Here is an 18,769-nt window from a genome sequence, read left to right as displayed (position 1 = left end):
TTATTTAATTTTAAATGTTTATTCATTTGTGAGAGAGAGCAAGACAGCGAGCACAAGTGGGTGAGGGAGAGGGAGACACAGATCCGAAGCAGGGTCCAGGCTCTGAGCTGTCAGCACAGAACCTGATATGGGGCCTGAACCCATGAACCATGAGATCACGACCTGAGCTGAAGTCTGATGCTCAACAGAGGACACCACTCAGGCGCCCCTGTTAAGTGTTTATTTTTGAGAGAGAGTGATTGAGTGCAGGAGAGGGGCAGAGAGACAGAATCCCAAGTAGGCGCCACACTGCCAATGCAGAACCTGATGCGGGCTCAAACTCCCAAACTAGGAGATCATGACCTGAGCAAAAATCAAGAACTGGATACTTAAATCAACTGAGTCACCCAGGCACCGCCTGGCATTGTGTATACTTATCATACACTGGCTAATTGTTATGTATCAATTTATCTGGTTTTTACTTATTATCCTAGCATAATTATGGCCAACCTAGTCATAATTTATTTTGTACACTAAAATGTCTGTAGTGTTGTTTAGGAGGAGTGTTTGCAGTGTATAGAAGTCAAAAACTCTCTTCATGAGTTACCTTTTCATTTTCTACAAAGTGCAATCTTTTCATCCACATCCATTATGCACTCTCTCCAACCCTGTACCAAGCTCTTACATGTCCAGAGGTAACCAATATATATTCAGCAAGACTGTAGGGCAGAAAAGAGGCTGACAATTATTAAAGAAGAATCAGAATTTACCAACAGTTAACAAAAGGAAAGAAAATGGAAAAGGGAAACTTTATAAACTATTTTCTGAAGACAAGAAAGCCCTAACAGATAGCCAAGCATAATATCTTCTTACAGGAGATGAAGACGGAGATCTGAGATTTTAAGTGAGCAATCTGTGACACTAAATCTTTTCAACTGAAGTTGAAGTCTTAAGAGTAATTAATGTGTTCTCATTTCTAGAGCCTTCAATTTTGGGGGGTGGGAGAAGAGACCAAGTACCCACTGAGTTCATCCAACAAGAGGCCATAACTTTATTAATGATAGAAACAGTACAAATTTCAAACCAAGCTGCAGTTATTCTTTTGAAACACCAAAAAAGGGTCCTCGTTTTCAGACGGTTACATTGTTAATTCCTGTAATAGAAAAGATCATTAGAAGTAGTTATAGGCAGATTAAAAATTCAGGCCATTAAAATATGAGATAATTCAGAATAGATTTTGTTGTGAAGCTTCCTAACCGGCTGATATTAAGCCACAGAAAATAATGCCACCCATAATTGGTCAGGGCAGAGAGAGTCGAGGAATAAGTAAAGGACTGGACACTTACCATAATAGCATTTACAATATCATTACTGTTGTTCTTCAGGGCTCGGACTGCCTTTGCTCTTGACACATTTGCTTGTGACATGACCAGTTCTATGTCCTTAACTTCTACACCTGTTTCATCAACCTAAGAGAGAGAGAAACAAAAATAATAAAGGCAAGAACAACTTTAACAGTTCTTTGGGAGTTAAGGAGTCTCTTGAATCAACCCCATGAACCATGAGGTAATGACCTGAGCTGAGATCAAAAGTCAGACACTTAACTTACTGAGCCACCAAAGTGTGCTGAATCTTTTTTTTTAAATTTTTAATGTTTTGTTTATTTTTTTGAGAGAGACAGAGAGAACACAAACAGGGGAGGGGCAGAGAGAGGGAGACACAGAATCTGAAGCAGGCTCAAGGCTCTGAGCTGTCAGCACAGAGCCTGATGCAGGGCTCAAGCTCACAAACTGCAAGATCATGACCTAAGCCAAAGTCAGACACTTAACTGACTGAGCCAACCAGGCACCCTGTACCAAATCTAGTTCTTAATATAACTCAAAATTATTTAACTCAATGGAGTTTGAAAGCTTAAAGCAATATAGAATCCCATCAATACAAACATGGTATTATCTGCAGAGGATTAAAAGTATAAAAGATTTTCCTATATACCTCTTCTTCTTCACTCTCTTCTTGTACAGTTGGAGTCTGTGTGTTTTCTTGAATATTTGAGACAGCTTCACCTTGAACTTTGAATTTCTCAGCAGCTGCTAGTTGGGCCTGCTGAGATAAATCTTCAATCTAAAGGGCAGAAAATACAGATTTATGTAAATAGATTGGTCTGTAGTAAATGAAATAAATCATTTATATCTTTTCCAAATTCTCACTCTAAAACCACTTTGGGTTAACTTACTATATAGTTTTGAATTGCTTGTCTTCACTAAGATTATATATCACTGTGGAAAGAGTTGTAGCTTAGCTCTAGAACAGTGGTTCTCAACTGGGAGGTGATTTTGTCACCCAGGGAAATCTGTCAAATGTCTGGAGATTTTTTTTTTGGTTATCACACCTGGGTGTGATGTTGTTACACATCTGTAACACACAGGAAAGCTCCTCTATAACAAAGAATTATCTGACTCAAAATTACAGCCCCATATTCCACACCAGAGAATTATCTAACTCTATTACTAGTGACTAGTGTTGAAGGTGAGCATCCACGGTCTATAGCGTATCCATGAAAACTTTCTTTACCTTGGCTTCCCCAAAAACTATGTAGGTATCTGAAGCTGGGCTCTTGTAGACATCTGGTTTTGTGATGACAAAGAGGATATTCTTAGATTTCCGGATAGTGACTCTTGTAACCCCTGTAACCTGTCGAAGACCTAGTTTGGACATAGCCTAAGAAATAGAAAACATCAGGTTTTTCATTTCTTTAGAAGCAGCTTCAGGAAATAAATAACACATTAATAACTACATCAAAGCAAAACCTTTTCCTAGGCTAAGTTTATATAATACAGAATTGGCTTCCAAGACTTCTGAGCTTTCTACCATAGTAATTTGTCACTTTAAATATACTACCCTACAGTTTCCCCTCTCTAAAGCTGCTTCATCAGAACCTTTAATTCTGGTTTATAACTTAAAATCTCACCTTCCGTGCCTTCTTTTCACTCCGACTCTGTTTTGCTTTACTGACTGGTTCTTCGTCAATTTCAGCTGCTGCTGCCAACTAAGAAGATAAAACAACTATGAGTAAACTGGAATGTTAGTGAAGCCAAGATACTAAAATCCCCAGGAGACTTTCCCTTTATGAAGGTACACTTCTCCAAATACTTAAGTCAGCTTCTCTGATCAACTCTTGTTCTCCAATGCTTCCTTGGCACAAGTATTTTGACCAGTGAATAAGAGAATACTGACCTGGGCTTGTTGGGTGGTTGTCTGTGTGGAATCCTGTTCCTCAAGCTCTGGTACTGATTCATCACTGTCGGATTCTGTCCCAGATCCTGAGATGACAAATAACTTTTACTATTTTATACTACATTATAAGGAGGAGGCACCTTACCATAGTCTGCCTGGACTAGATATCACTGGCTTATGCTAGACCTCACAAAGTTAAGTGTAAACCAACTGATTTGTGTGAAGCCAGCTCAAAAGCCTTCAACCTAGTCACAAACTAGTGTGTACACATCCATTAAAGACCCAGCCCCAGAAATGAGAGGTAAGTACTAGTTACAGCCAAGCAGTTTATAAACCGTAACTGCTTCCTTTCTCAAGGTCTTTACTTACTGGAACGGGCAAATACCAATGACCTACCTAACTACAAATTCTACCCAATCACCCAACCATCTCAAAGAGGTTCTGGCAGACAAGGTATCTCCAGATACATTTAAGTGAAAAAGCAGTAAGTTCACATTGTGAAGGCAGGCCAGAGAGAACATTTTCCCCTTATCCTTTATACTGACTGGGTTGGGGAAGGCCAGAAGCAGTTGTGTACACACATTTAGCCTTATTTTTAAACCACTTACCCAAGCAATTTGGTCTAATCATCATAGCTCAAAGATTCTCAATGACTGCCAACCTACAGTTCTCTCACCTCTTTTAGATCCTGTCCTGTAACCTCTCCCATTTTCCAAATAGAATTCACGCATTTTAAGTTTACCTCAATCAAAAGGCCAAGCATCAATAAAGACTACTGAGAGAAGAAAGCATACACCTGCACCATTCTCAGGCTAGGAAAAGGTCTTGGACAGGGAGTCCCTTGGGCACTGGTCATTACTAAATCTAAGAAGTAAAAAGAAATGCAAATAGTTCCGTATTTCCCAACATTTTAGCAAATCCCAGGCCCAGGGACAAAGTTAGTCATGTGGCAGAGATTAGAGCACATTAAAGGATCTAACAGGTCTTGGTTTTCAATGTCAGATCATTCAGGTAAAAAAGACGGCAGATCCAGGGTTGGCCTGGACATTAGACAAGATGATACAAAACAGACTATCTGAGGTGATGAAAACCAAGATTGTTTCATATACCTAGAGCTTTTGCATTTAAAATGGTATCATTCTATGTTCTATGTCCAAACACAAGCAGATACACTGGAGCGGCGCATCCTAGGGTTAGTATTGGTGGGTGGCCCCAGGAGGGGTGTGGGCAACACACCATGCACACAGCAAACCAAGGCAAATACCCTTGTTGTTCTTCAGAACAGGCTGCTTGGCAGAGGGGGTTGGGGCAGGGATCCCAGCAGGTTTAGGGGTGGGCATGTTGACGAGGACCGACTGGAAAGGCACTCCCCCCGAGATTGGTTCCGGGGGAATCAGAGGCGGCAGCTCATCCTCATCAGCAGGGGCTGAGGGCTTACAGGGTGATTCCAGCACCAGCCCAGGTGAGGACGGCAGAAATTGCTGTTTAGGAAGCAGAGGGGGAACCGGGGAGGGAGCGAGAGGCAGAGAGACTGATGGGGTGGGTGCTGGAGAGACAGATGCTGATCCAGCATTAGGAAGGACCATCTCAGAGGAAGCTGCTGCTAGAGGGGTAGATGTCACAGATTCAGGAGGAAGAGCCAAAGGGCTCTTTGGGGAATGAAAAGAATCTTTGCCTTTTAACGGAGAAACAGGGAGGGTCTTTGGAGAAGAGGCTTTCTGAGCAGAGACTGTCAGTAGAGAAGCTGGAGCCATTGTAGAAAGGGGTCCTTTAATATCATTCTTGGCTGAGGGATCTGAGCACACAGGAGGTGGAGTAGCAGAACTCTTCTTGGCCAATGGATCTTTCTCAGGGGGAGCTGTGACAACTGGCACGCTTTCTGGAGCTGCGGGACCTTTCATTGGTAGGCCTTTAGATGCCTGAGGGGCAACGGACCCCAAGGGACATGTAACTGAAACTGGAGATATACAGGCCTCTTTGGGTGAGGGAGGAATCTCAGGTGAGGGAGTGGGGACACCTTTGGAGGATGGGGTAGCTGATGATCTTTTGGTGGATGGAGTTGCTGAGGTTCCTTTGGAGGATGGGGTTCCTGGGGCTCTTTTGGGGGATGGAGTTGCTGAGGTCCCTCTGGAGGCTGGGGTAGCTGGAGACTCTTTGGGGGAGGAAGGAGTCACAGGTGAGGGAGTAAAGGTCCCTTTGAGAGATGGGGCAGCTGAGGCCCCTTTGGCAGAGGAAGGGGTTATTGTTGGGGGAGTGGGGGTCTCTTTAGGGGATGGGATTGCTGGTCCTCCTTTGGGGGAGGGAGGGGCCACAGTCGGGGGAGTGGGGGCTCCTTTGGGGGGTGGGGTATCTGGTCCTCCTTTGGGGGAGGGAGGGGCCACAGTCGGGGGAGTGGGGGCTCCTTTGGGAGGTTGGGTAACTGAGGACTCTTTGTGGGAGGGAAGAGCCACAGCTGGTTCATTGGGGGACCCTTTGGGAGATGGAGTTGCTGGGGCTCTTTTGGGGGCTGGAGTTGCTTGGGACTTTTTGGGGGAGGGAGGAGCCACAGCTGGGGGAGTGGGGGTCCCTTTGGAAGGTGGGGTAGCTGGGGCTCTTTTGGGGGCTGGAGTTGCTTGGGGCTCTTTGGGAGAGGCAGGAGCCACAGCTTGAGGGATCAGGGCCCCTCTGGGAGCTTGGGCAGCTTTGGGGGAGGAAGCAGTCCTAGCTGTGGGAGGGGAGGTCTCTTTAGGGAAGGGGGCTGCTGGGCCCCCTTTGGGGGAGGGAGGAGTCCTTGCTGAGGGAGTAGAGGTCTCTTTAGAGGATGGGGATGCTGGGCCCCCTCTGGGGGAGGAAGGAGTCTTAGCTGGGGGAGTGGAGGTCTCTTTAGAGGATGGAGTTGCTGGGCCCCCTTTGAGGGTGGAAGGAGTCTTAGCTGAGGGAGTGGAGGTCTCTTTAGAGGAGGGGGCTGCTGGACCTCCTTTGGGGGAGGAAGGAGTCTTAGCTGGGGGAGTGGAGGTCTCTTCAGAGGTTTGGGTTGCTGGGCCCCCTTTGGGGGCTGTAGTTGCTTGGGACTCTTTCGGAGAGGCAGGAGCCACAGCTGGGGTAGTGGGAGCTCCTTTGGGAAGTTGGGTAGCTGGGGATTCTCTGGGGGAGGAATGAGTCATAGCTGGGGAAGTGGAGGTTTCTTTAGGGGATGGGATTGCGGGGCCCCCTTTGGGGGAAGGAGGAGCCACAGCTGGGGCAGCAGAGGTCCCTTTGGGAGATGGAGTAGCTGGGGCTCTCCTGGGGGCTGGAGTTGCTTGGGACTTTTTGGGGGAGGGAGGAGCCACAGTCGGGGCTCTCTTGGGGGCTGAAGTTGCTTGGGACTCTTTGGGAGATGCAGGAGCCACAGCTTGTGGGGTAGGCGCCCCTATGGGAGGGTGGATAGCTGGGGACTCTTTGAGGGAGGAAGGAGTCATAGATGGAGGAGCAGAAGTCTCTTTAGGGGATGAGGTTGCTGGGCCCCCTTTGGGGGTGGGAGGAGCCACAGCTGGGGGAGTAGAAACCTCTTTGGGAAATGGGGTATCTGGGGCCTCTTTGGGGGATGGAGTGGGGGAATGCTTCTTGGCCAATGACCCTTTAGGGGCTTGAAAAGAAAGATTGGCCTCTGGAAGAAAGGAAGCTTCAACTGGAGAAATAGTAGATGAGTGATTTCCAGCAGGAACATCAGGGATAGCAGGTACACTTCTAGAAAGAGTTGGGGTAGTAGAAGTAGTTGAACCCTTCTTGGTTGGACGTCTTTTAGTTTGGGGAGACACACTAGTCTCTAAAGGAGATGGGGAGTCAACTAGGGAAGTTCCTTGAGAAGATGCATTAACAGAAGAACCAGAGTCCTTGGCTGGGTGCCCTTCAGGAGAGGAAGCCACAGGTTCCACTGCCGAGGTATGAGAAATACCATGAACTTTCTTTGCACCTTGAGGAGGAAGAGAGGGAAAGGGCTCAGACTTGGGAATTTCGGGGGCCAGTGCCATGGCAGCTGGAAAAGCAGAAACATTCTGGTGGGATAAAGTCACAGTTGGAGCCATAGGGCAACTTTCAGAGGCTGGAGGAACAGATGGTAAAATACTAATAGTGGAACTACCCTCTGGGTGGCTTTTATGAGCCAAAGAGAGAGCTCCTAGGAAAGGACTGGCTGTAGTGTTAGGAGTCACCCCAGCAGTGGCAGCAGGAAATGTAGCTATGGTTGGAGTAGGGAGAGAACTTTTGGGAAGCAGACTACTGGGGTCTGGGCTTGCATAAGGATCTGTCTTAATTACAGAAATTGGTGAGTTAACACCTATAGGAGAGGGAATAGTACTGACTGGCGTAACTACAGGGAGAGGATCTCCAAGGTTTTTCTTTGCTAAGGTGGCTTCAGGAGAAAGAGATATCTCCAATGGTGATGTACTTTGGGAAGAGGGGGGATTTTTAGGGACTGCCAGGGCCAATGGTATTAGAGTAGGGTCTTTCTTGATAGGGAATCCTGCCTGGACTGGTGAAACAGGGGCTCCAACAACAGAGGCAGGTACGGTTTGGAGATCTTTTTGTGTTGGTAACTTTACCAATACTGATGCAGGGAGACTTTTGGGGTTCTCAGGGGCTGGCAGAGGAGGAGAGACTGGTATTCCCAGAGCGGTTGTTACTTGAGGAGCAGAAAGCTCTTTGGGAGCCACAGGAGTCATAACCAGGGCAGTATGGGAAGTGGCGTCCTTACTACTTATGGGACTTGATGAAATTGGAGGAGAGATATAAGTAGGTATCTCAAAGGTAGCAGGTGCTGCAGAAACTGTAGAGGGATTAGCCATAATAAATGGGGTGGTTCCAACAGAACTAACAGGAGCTTCTTTCAAGCTTGGACTCCCTGGAGAAACAGGAATTTGGGCCACCAAAGGCTGATGATGAGTAGCATCAGGAGAGCCTTTGAGAATGAGAGAGGCTGTAGGAGATAATGGAGAAGAGGTAGCTACATTTGATGAACCAGAGGGGTTGCAGGAGGCTATGCCAGTGACAGCAGAAGGATTTTTGTCAACAGAAAGAGCCATAGGGGAATCTCGAGCCCCCACTGGAAAAGCAGCCACAGCAGCAGAAGCCATCTCATTTCTGGAAGGAGGGGGAGGATTTACAGATCTCTGAGCAGGGTAAGAGGCCCCTATGGAAGAATGATCTACAGAAGTGGCATCCACTATAGCACGTGACAGAACATTAGGGCCTGTTTGACCTAAGGGCTGAACAGGAGAACCAAGAGAACTCGGATGTAAAGGTGCAGGATGAGAACCTAGAGAAGGGAGAAAAACTGGAGAGATGTTGGGAGCCACTGTAGTAGACTGGATAGAAACAGATACGGCAGCAGGTGAACTACCGGGTCCCTTTAGGCTGAGGCTTTCAGTGTTTTGTTGAGAAGTCAGAGCTGAAGAAACAGGGATGTCTTTGAACTGAGGGGGAGTGATGGTCGGGGGAGTGGTGGGTAGCATCTGAGGACATGACACTACTCCAGACTGAACAGAGGCCAATGGAGTCCCAAGATGGGAAGGAACGGTGCCGACTATACCTGGAGGGATGGGGGTACTTTGTGGAGGGTCTACTTGTAAGGGGTCTTGAATAGGTGAGGTCTTTGGTTCTGAGGAAGCAATGGGAGATGACAGAGATGTCACTGACCCTGACTCAGTCACAGCAATTGAAGAAGGTGAACTAAGAGGGTTAAGTGGATAAGCAGAGTTCTTCTGAACTGAGTGGGGAGCCAAGGCTACCAGAGCCAAGGGAGCTGAAGAGGAATGGGCACCTTTCAGCGTTGGAGTTATCATGGGAGAGGCCAGAGCTAAGGCAGCTGGGGAGATGGGAGGCCCTAGTAGGTTTGGTAGGAAAGCTGGGGTGTCAGTGGGGGAAGGGGCAACTCCTAAAGGCAGGGCTGTCACAGAGGATGACTGAGGAAAAGGAGCTGCAAAAGGGGTTGAGGCAACACTAGAGGGAGAAAGGAATGGGGAAGGCTGGTTAGGGGTTGCCAGAGGGCATTGTTGGGGAGCCTGAGGGCAAGGAGGGGGAAGGGTAGATTCAGGCTGCCCTAAGGCAGCAGTAACATTCAAGGCTGAAGACACAGGAAGCACAGCTAGAGGAGAAAAGCAAAAAAGGGGAATAAAGAAGGAAAGGGAAGGAAAAAAACAAAGGTGAGTTATGCAGCCCAACTTGGTACAACATGCCTCACAGGAAACACAGAATTTTTAAATCTGAGAATGAAGTCACCACACAGGATTAGACAAAGGTGACAGGCAACAGCAACCTTCCCCAAACATATTTCAGTGGTTGAGTAAGAATACATCTCTCTTCCCATATCCCACATTTCCCAAGTACCAAAAACAAAACAACAACAAAAAACCAAACTATTTTAAGGTGAAAAGAACAGCCGAATCAGTCTCTTAGTCTCTAAATGGGGAGCACAGGCCTAGGAGTGGGGTTGGGAATAACATGCTTTCCATCCTTTTCCAGGTGTGCCCTCCTCCCTCCCTTCCTCAAACAAACCCCAAGTCTTTCTTAAAGGCCATAGAAAACCACTAGAATAGCTGTTCTACTCTGTCTCAAGTATCAGTCTGTTTCAGTGAAACAGACACTGAAAATCAGAACAAGGAAGACAGCGAATGGTGATAATGACCAGGGCTCAGAGCTAAATGAGAAAAAAACAAGTCTTTATATGCTCAGGCTTCCAATAAGGTCAGAAAAATCTTACTTTTAGAATAAAGTTTTAGGAAGGTGGTGTCTGGCACACAATTCAAAAAGTACTAAGAACTAAGTCGCTTTGCCTCTCTAAGCCTCCATTTACCTACTCACCCAGACCAAGCAAGCAAAACACCCAACCACAAATGGGTTGTACTTCAGTCTCTACAGACTTTCCTAGGTAATGTTAGCCCTTCAGACATCAATCTAAGATGAACGAGACTGCCAGGGAGAGAGCTTAGTCACAAGGGTAGGGATTGTATTATGAAACTGTAGCCCAACTTGTTAAACCAGACTGTGGTTCGATTTTGGAAGGAGGGAACTGGAGTGGAGAATACATTGGCTCTTTACCCCTTAATTTGGATAAGTATATCATTCTGCCAAAATAGACCAATATTCTAGCTTTACTAGAGTAAAGCTCAGCAAAAGATTTTCTGAATGATGAAAAAGTACCATGCTTACTATTCAGGAAGTAACAGGATTAGACCAACAAATGCTCAATACCTGTAAGGAAATTAAAAAAAAAAAAAAAAGGCCTACCGCATCCAAACTCACAATTTATTCAACCAGTATCTAACTACAGAAAAGATAGGCGGCTCAACCAGTTTTTCCTGAAGAGTGGGTAAGTCAAAGTCTTATGAGTGTAAATGCTTCCTAACACATTAATCAAATTAGAAACTCAGAATTCCCTTTGACTTGACTTCAAGATGAGGTAAGTCCCAAGTTACCTGCTTTAGACACTATAACCAATTGCCTGGGCTAGTTTTTTCATTATAATAATTAATTAGTTGTAGGAAAAATTCAGAGTGTTTTATCACTGGCGCACTCTTATTAACCCAACCGTACAAGCGCAAACGATTGAGAAATAAACTTACTGGCATTAAGGATTGCTCCAGAAGCAAATGGCATTAGTTTTGAGGCTTGAAACAGATTATTCTAAATTCATCTAAATTTCAGTCTCCACATTTGTAAAAATCACATTGTTGAATAAGGTTTTGGTTATCACTGAATTACAGGATTTTTTCTCCTTCCATGAAGTCCCTTGTATTTCAAGGATTCCATATAGCTTGTTCACTAACTCAGAGGCCCCCTCCCTTTTCTAGCAGCTGTATTAATCCCTTCAGCTGCTGAAATCAGACTGGTGGGGAGAGAGAACCTTAATGCTTTCAACTATAAACAACGCTATTTTAATTCCAGAAAGAGAAAGAAACTGCCCTTAAATGACAGGTGGAGTTAAGTTGCAGCCCTAAGATTCCCTTTCTTTACTTCAGCACAACTGACGCAGCAAGAATATCATTATTTTTTCACTATCCCTTTTCAAGATTTCTAGAGTTGTATTTTAACCAGAATTCAAAACTTGCCTTTACATTATGTTTACATCCATTAATTTCAAAGCTGGAGAGCAGTCAAAGAAAGCTTTATTTCAATCTTGGGTTCAGGCAAGCTACTGATGCAGACATTGTTTCAGCACATTAGAAATCTCAATGCCAACCCATAAAATAAGTTAACCAACCTAGGAGGGCCTTGGGGCCCAGTAGAACACATTTACCACTAGGACACATCTCATACAGACATGTGATGAAGGCACAATGCCAAGCTCTGCCATCTAAAACCTTGATGCAACTTGCTGGCTGGAACTTCACAAAAGCTCAGGTCTCCTCCGCCTGCAAGTGTGTCATCCAGTTCCAATAAGTAAGAATCACTGAGCCCCTTCCCAGCTCAGTTCTATGTGAGGTGTGGGTTCCACAGCATGCCCCTTGAAGCAGTTACCATAACTTAAAGTGGGCCAGGGAGATTTTAATGCTCCTGGATCACTGTTCATATTCCATTCCATAATGAAGTCCCTTCAGGACAGCAGTTAGTATCAGGGACTCTCCTTCCTGGTAAAGCTACAGCCCATCTTTAATGACTTAACTCTGAAAAACAAGTGTATTCCCTTTGTCATTTTACCCACCAAACGGTCTTAGAGTCAATCTTACAATTTTAATGAACAGCAAAGGGGCTAGGGGAACCTACCTGTCTCAGCCTGTGGCTGTGGCAACTCCTGCTCTGTAGCAGGGACGGTTTCTGTGGCTTCACCAGGCATTTCTGAAGGGAATAAAAAGGAGGCCTGAATTGACTGGGATCCGTTCCGCGGCCCAACCGAGTCAGATATTCTTAAAAACTCTGCGAAGGGCTATTATGCAAAAAAAAAAAAAAAAAAAAAAGATGAAGATGTTTCGGGACAACCCTCCCCAAAGCTGTTGGAATAGGTAAGAAAGAAGACGTCAGGCTCAGATCTCTGATCAAGCAAATCACCTTCTACCTCTTTACTCCGCAGAAAATAGACTTCTGGTGCGCAGGGGTTCCTTTTACTCTACACGCCAAATCCTACAAGGGCAACAATCACCACTGCGTTCTCAACCCGAGGGAGAGCATCTTGGTTTCGCTCCCGACCACGGAAGGCTTCAGACGCTACATTGCACAACCTCCCCTCCTACACTCACTCCGCCTAGGCTGGGACCTCCAGGACTCCCGTTTGTCGACTTTCGGTAACCAGGAGGGGAAAGAGAGAGCCTTAAGTCCCAACACTCGCTTGTCACAATTAAGAACGGCGAGTCTGTGTGTGTGGGGGGGGGGGCCCAAAGCTGTGACCCCCTTAACCTCCTCCGGGTTCTCATGAAACCTCTCCCAACAGCACACGCACTCCGCTTCCGCCCCCAACACCGCACCGGCTCTCATCTCCCCAGTCCTGGCCTCCAGGCCCGGCCCACGGCCCTTCTGCCCTGCTTTTGCCAGGACTTCAACCGCAGACCCCATTTTGTCCGCAGGCTCCAAGGCCACACTTCCCAGGGGCGAGTAGTAACCCGGCGGCCCCACAAAGCCTCCAACTGCCCTTAGCTCTCAGTCCTCAGTGCGGCTCAGTCCGCAAAAAGGCGGATGGCTGTGGATAGAGAGTAGCGGCGAAGACAGGACTTACTGTGCGGGGAACGCGAAACCAAGATGGCGGCAGAAAGAGAGCGAGCGAGAGCGTGACCCACGCCTGTTGCAGAAGGAAGCCTGGTGGAGGGGGCGGGACCAGGAACCGATTCCGGGTCAGGAGCGGCCGCCAGTCACTTCCTTTGAGTGACCCCCTCCGGTCGTTCCCGGACGGGGTGGTGACGAGGTCTAAATAAGGGTAAGAATTCAGAACAGAACGCCCTGGTCTGGCAGGAACCTCCGCTCCGTGCAGTCCTTAGATAGCCGTGCAGTCCTTAGATAGCCGACCTCTTCCCATCCCCTAAGTCGAGGAATTTTGATACCCAAAGGGAAATGAAAGAAGCATCTTCTGCCCTCCGGTCAGTAAAGTAGCCACGGCGATATTGCAGTGACTTTTTGATTTCGCTTTTCCAACTGATGAGGGGAAATAGGAGATACTAAATAATACTGAATGCCACAGATTGTATTCACATCATTGTAAGGTAGCAGTGACTTAGGTTAACCCTATTTTATTTTTGGAGTACACAATTTAAACTGATGTTGAAACGATTATATATATTACCCTCAGAAAAAAGAACATAGCCACTTACGCAATTCTTGTTTCCTATGTTTTGGGCAAACAGATATCCAGAAAGTAATCTAGTAGTCCCAGACCCCACTCATGATTTATACGGTAAGATTTATGAAAAGTAGATGGGGCGCCTGGGTGGATCATTAGGTTAGTCCGACTTCAGCTCCTGTCATGCTCTCACTGTCCCTGAGCTGTGCTTAGAGCCTGGAGCCTGCTTCGGATTCTGTCTCTCTCAACCCCTCCTCCACTCACACTGTGTCTCTCCCTCAAAAATAAATAAGCGTTAAAATTTTATTTCAGAAAAAAGAATGTAATTCAGTGTTTTGTTCATGAAAAGGCCATGGGCCCTGACCCTTCATATCCTCTCTCAGCCCTACAAATATAGTACTTAAACCAGCTAACACTATTTGAGCTAATGACTTTAAGACAGTTGTGGCTGTCATTTAAGCAAAGCAGTGACATTATGCTCTGAAAACTACTTGTGAAGTGAGGATTTATAAATTAGGATTAATAGTGGAATTTACCAGAAATGAGAAATTCTGAAACTTCAGTTAGGGGAGGCAATATTGTGGAGGGATAAAGAACATGAATGTAGGGGTAGCTGGCTAGCTCAGTTGGAAGAGCATGGGACTCTTAATCTCAGGTTTCTGAGTTTAAGCCCCATGTTGGGTGCAGAGATAAATTAAAAAAAAAGTATATAAAAAGAACATGGACTCTGTAGCCATACTCTATCTGAATCACAGCTTGGTCAATTCATAGTGACCTTGAGCAATTTAATTAACCTGCTTGTGCCTCAGTTTCCACATCTATAGAATAGGGATAATAGTAGGTACTTCATAGAATTAGGGGATTAAATTAGGTAATATATGTACATTACTTAAAAAGTGCTGTTACTCACAATAGCTAAAACATGGAAAGAGCCCAAGTGTCCATCAACAGATGAATGGATCAAGAAGATGTGGTTTATCTATACCATGGAATACTACATGGCAACGAGAAAGAATGAAATCTGGCCATGTGTAGCAACATGGATGGACCTTGAGGGTGTTATGCTGAGCGAAATAAGTCAGGCAGAGAAGGACAATTATCGTATGTTTGCACGTATAGGATTAGGAGGAACTTGACGGAGGAACAAGGGGGAGAAGAAGGGCGGAAATGGTGGGGGAAACGGAGAGAGGCAAACCATGAGAGACTCTTGAATGCTGACAAAAACTGAGGACTGATGGATGTGGGGGGGAGTGGGGATGGGCATGGAGGAGGGCACTTGTGGGGATGAGCACTGAGTGTTATGTGGAAACTAATTTGACAATAAACTATTTGTAAAAAAAAAAAAAAAAAAAGTGCTGTTACTTTTTCTAAGTAAATATGTGACCTGGAAGATTTGTCAGTGCAGTCCATTTACCTTCAGAATAAAGGATCAGCAATAGCCAATCATTTCCTCAGATAAGTAAAGCTATTTTGACCACTTCCCTTTCTTTCCCGTCAAGCTCACTGACTTTTCTCTCCTTAATGACTAGCTAAGAAAAGATGTATTTTCTTTCTTTGGGTTTCTTTATGAATTGGGCAAGTTTGGGGATGGAAACCAGTTCTGTGCCCTTTGTTTCTGCAATTCTTATATATGGATGAGCTAGCAAAATCAGAGAATAGGGAAGTCAATAGTCTGAGCATGTTTCTGCTATCTTCAAGAACCAAACATTTATTTTGGAAAAAAAAAAAAGACTTTATTATTAAAAACATTTTTGAAGTTTTTATTTAAATTCTATTTAGTTAACATACAGTGTAAAAACATTCTTTTCAATGAGTACAGTATGTTCTGTAACTAATTTTATGAGCTAGTACAGCAGCTTTATCCAATGGGTTTAATACTAAAGCATTAAAATACTTTAATGGTAGACATATTGGAAGCCTAATACCAGCCTTTACACTCCCATTCTGAGTTAAACTGGACTGATGAGTCTTTAGTAATTTTGTATTCAGGAATTTTTAACTGGCCCACTGTTTTCCAAATTTAAAAACTGAACAATACATAGTAAATAGAAGCTCAAAATAACAAGGAATTTTGCACAATGGTCTTTAATGTTTTTTCTTAAAAGATTAGAATAGAGAAGGAAATGCAAGGCATTTCGGTGTACTGACTGTAATGTAAAGTTTGCTTTATACATATAAACCAAAAGATAAAAAAAGACTGTGTGGCTACAGAGAAAACAATGTTAAAGGAAATGCAAAGGAAGGAAAATTTTCATAAGTCATACAGAGCATTAGCCTGATAGCTTGACTTCTCAGTTTCTCAGATGGACTAAACCAGAATGACTGTTTTGTTTAGATTGGTTGTAAAACTAGGCAAAAGAAATCTGACACTTTTAGAATCTATCGCAAAAATTCAAATATGAGGGGCGCCTGGGTGGCTCAGTCGGTTAAGCGTCTGACTAGCCCAGGTTATGATCTCACAGTCTGTGGGTTTGAGCCCTGCGTCGGGCTCTGTGTTGACAGCTAGCTCAGAGCCTGGAGCCTGCTTCAGATGCTGTGTCTCCCTCTCTCTGATCCTCTCCTGCTCATGCGGTCTCTCTCTCAGAAATTAAAAAAATCAAATATGGAAGAAAAAAGAAACCTTTAAGTATTTGGATATGTAGAAAGGGAAGTGTCTTAAATAAAACAAGCTTTATGTTGGTGAAATGGCTATTCTAAGCTGCTGCTTTATGGTGTTGACTAATCCAGTTGTTTTCTGAGGAAAGAAGTTAGGAGCTACAAATGCAACAGTTGTAAAAAAACCACTCTAGTCTGCCCTAATATTGTAATCTAGTAACTCATACGTTGAAATGCCCAGTTTAAAAGGATTTTTAAAAGATGTGCATTGGGGTGTGGCCTGATTAATAAAAATACCAGTAAGCAAAATTAAAAATGACCTAATACATACTCCAGGCATAATTAATTTAACTTAAGGTCTATGATTTAAGGACAAAGCTCTTATGTACCTAGAATATTCAGTCCAGAAATATGGAGGTTGTTATCTTGAGCTGAGATTAAAGTCTTCAGCATATTACTGCTCACTTGCCTCTACATATGGCAACTGGTAGAAGTATATCAAAATACATATGGCAACTGGTAAAAGATGTAACAAAAATCTTAGAATTATCTTTGTATAATATTAACTTTTACAAATTTATCTGGAATCTACTTGTTCCTCTCATTACTGCTCTTCTAGAAACCTGGGCAGTCTCCTTAGGTGGTTTCAGGAATCTTTTCAACATAATTATTTTTCAAGAAAAGGACATTTTGGTTTGAGCACTAAGACACATATGGTTCCACCATATTCATTAATTGCTCTTGAAGTATTTGGTTATTGGCTGAAGGTAGAAGATATCTACAATGGTTTGAGGAGAGTTGTTATCTTCAGAAGTCTTTCTGTAAATCTGAAATAGAATAGATTCTTATCAAAGGTTAGTAAAGGAAAACAAATCCCATTTATTTTCACATTCTGATTTGCTTAATGCTTCTATTAAATTCACATCATGCATAAAGATTTGCTTTCACATTTGCTGAAGCCCACATTACAGGCGGAGCCGGTACAGAGCAAGAATACAAAGGACTTAATATGGCCAGTTGGAATGGCAAGTTCAGTGAGGCTTTGCAAGTTCAGTGTCATCATTGTTCATTCAGTAAGCACATATTTGAGTGCTACTATGAGTTCAGCATTGTCTTGGGCACTACTCTAACCAACATGCACTTTAATAAGAAATGAGGTAGAAAGGGAGTTTATAGTTGTGTAACATTGCCACAGGTTTCTGTAGTATCCATCAACCTCCTGAATAATATTTGCTGCTGATTTTCTTCATTTTGGCTTACACATATGCTCGAGTCTTTCCTATTCAAAGAACTTTTCCTTTGACACTGCTGTCCTCTTGGTATCTCCTTTTAGTTCCAATATCCAACAGGACTTTATCACTTCTCTACTGCATTTGACACTTGATAATCTCCTTGAAACTTTCCTTTCCCCTGGCTTCTGTAATAACACTTTTAACTTTCCTCTTTCATCTCTCCACTTCCAAATTATTACCATTTCTCAAGGATGGCTCTGGTATTTGTACCTTTTAGAGATCTCCAGTGCTACTCTCCTAAATGTTAATTACCCAATTGGCCTCTTGGGCTCTATTTTATTCCCTGTGTCTCCCCAGATTTTTATTGCATTTTATTTTGCTAGATTAAACTATAAATCATGGTAAAACCTTCCTCAAAAACCTTTAATAGATTCCTTGTCTCTACTGAATTAAGTCCAGACTCTCAAGACTGGAATTCAAAGCTGTCTATACCCTGGATGCAGTCTGCATTTTCAGATTTCTTTCCAATCACTTCCTGACACATCTTTTTCCAGATTAGTTGTACTACTTGACGGACTCCAGAGTGACCTGATGTGTTTGTCTCTAATGTTTTTGCCTTTGCTGTTCCTTTAAGAATGAACCTGTCACCTATTTCCACTCCTGTACCATTATCCCATCAAATCTGTTTGTGGAAATCCTACTCATAATTTAAGACATGGTATACTGGCATTGGGGATTAGAATCTATATAGCAGCTCATTGAAGATTTCAAATACCACTCTTTTCATATGAAATCTCAGGTTCTCAGAATCAGATGAGATCTCTTTCTTGGCATTTTATACTTCTTTGTTTTGATTCAGTTAGTACTTCCTAAGAGCAGGGAGACATGGTGTGGAATTCATCTTTGTATAATTAATCTTTGTTTCCTTATAATACCTGATACATAGTACCTGATTGAATATCTATTGAATTAAGGGATCTCAATTTTTAAAACACTAAGGAAAGTAAGCCAAATAAATAACTTGTTTTAGCAGGGCAAAGGCTAGAGCTCTAAAATGACTCACTTGCTGGATACTTTCAACTTCCTATACTAAGATCTATAGCTAAAAGGGAAAAGTATAGTCTTACCACTCTTCTTGAGAAGTTCTCCTTTTCGAGATTTATCCAGGTTTTCAAGAAACTGTTCAAAAACTTTTATATAAGGAGCTAGACTGGTCTTCTTATAATCTAAATTATGAAGGCCATGCATTATAATTAGCATTTTGGAAGTGAGAATACCACGAAAGTATAACTTTTAAGTTTCTTTTAAGAATTCTCTAGAATAGTGCTATTCAATATAATGAGAAATGTGTAGTTTAAATACTCTAGTAGTCACATTAAAAAGGTAAAATTAATCTTAATATTTAATCCAGTATATCTAAAATAATATCATTTTAACATGTAATAAATATTGAAATAGTTTACATTCTTTCCTTCTAGGTCTTTGAAATCTAGTATTTTGTATTTGAAGT

The 18,769-nt window shown here is 43.5% G+C and overlaps 3 protein-coding genes across 3 annotated transcripts in view; all 3 read right to left on the bottom strand.

Moving 5' to 3' along the window:
* Positions 1 to 1,006: 1,006 nt before the first annotated feature.
* Positions 1,007 to 12,975, bottom strand: LOC120219922 (nascent polypeptide-associated complex subunit alpha). The gene is made up of 8 exons (XM_039216837.1): positions 12,875 to 12,975; positions 11,932 to 12,003; positions 3,214 to 3,299; positions 2,948 to 3,025; positions 2,551 to 2,697; positions 1,972 to 2,100; positions 1,326 to 1,448; positions 1,007 to 1,132 (listed from the first exon to the last, which is right to left on the bottom strand). Exons 2-8 carry the CDS (start codon positions 11,999 to 12,001, stop codon positions 1,118 to 1,120), a joined length of 648 nt encoding a protein of 215 aa, XP_039072768.1. The 5' UTR covers positions 12,002 to 12,003; positions 12,875 to 12,975; the 3' UTR covers positions 1,007 to 1,117.
* On the bottom strand, positions 3,306 to 9,416 carry LOC120219920 (nascent polypeptide-associated complex subunit alpha, muscle-specific form-like; the record flags this gene model as incomplete). Its single annotated transcript, XM_039216836.1, has 1 exon — positions 3,306 to 9,416. A coding segment is annotated over one exon (5,010 nt), but the record flags the coding sequence as incomplete, so codon positions are not given.
* A 3,010-nt stretch (positions 12,976 to 15,985) lies between the features above and the next one.
* The window catches only part of PRIM1 (DNA primase subunit 1), a 24,222-nt gene continuing 21,438 nt past the window's right edge, over positions 15,986 to 18,769 (bottom strand). Inside the window, exons 13-14 of the mRNA XM_039216810.1 lie at positions 18,387 to 18,485; positions 15,986 to 16,854 (exon numbers count right to left, since the gene is read on the bottom strand). Of these exons, the coding sequence (XP_039072741.1) occupies positions 16,835 to 16,854; positions 18,387 to 18,485 (119 nt within the window). The 3' untranslated portion in view covers positions 15,986 to 16,834. The remainder of the gene's footprint in view (positions 16,855 to 18,386; positions 18,486 to 18,769) is intronic.

The sequence above is a fragment of the Hyaena hyaena genome, unplaced genomic scaffold (assembly GCF_003009895.1).
Source record: "Hyaena hyaena isolate Hyena2069 unplaced genomic scaffold, ASM300989v1 scaffold_655, whole genome shotgun sequence".
Taxonomy (NCBI): Eukaryota; Metazoa; Chordata; class Mammalia; order Carnivora; family Hyaenidae; genus Hyaena; species Hyaena hyaena.
This window is presented reverse-complemented; position numbering and strand designations above follow the sequence as displayed.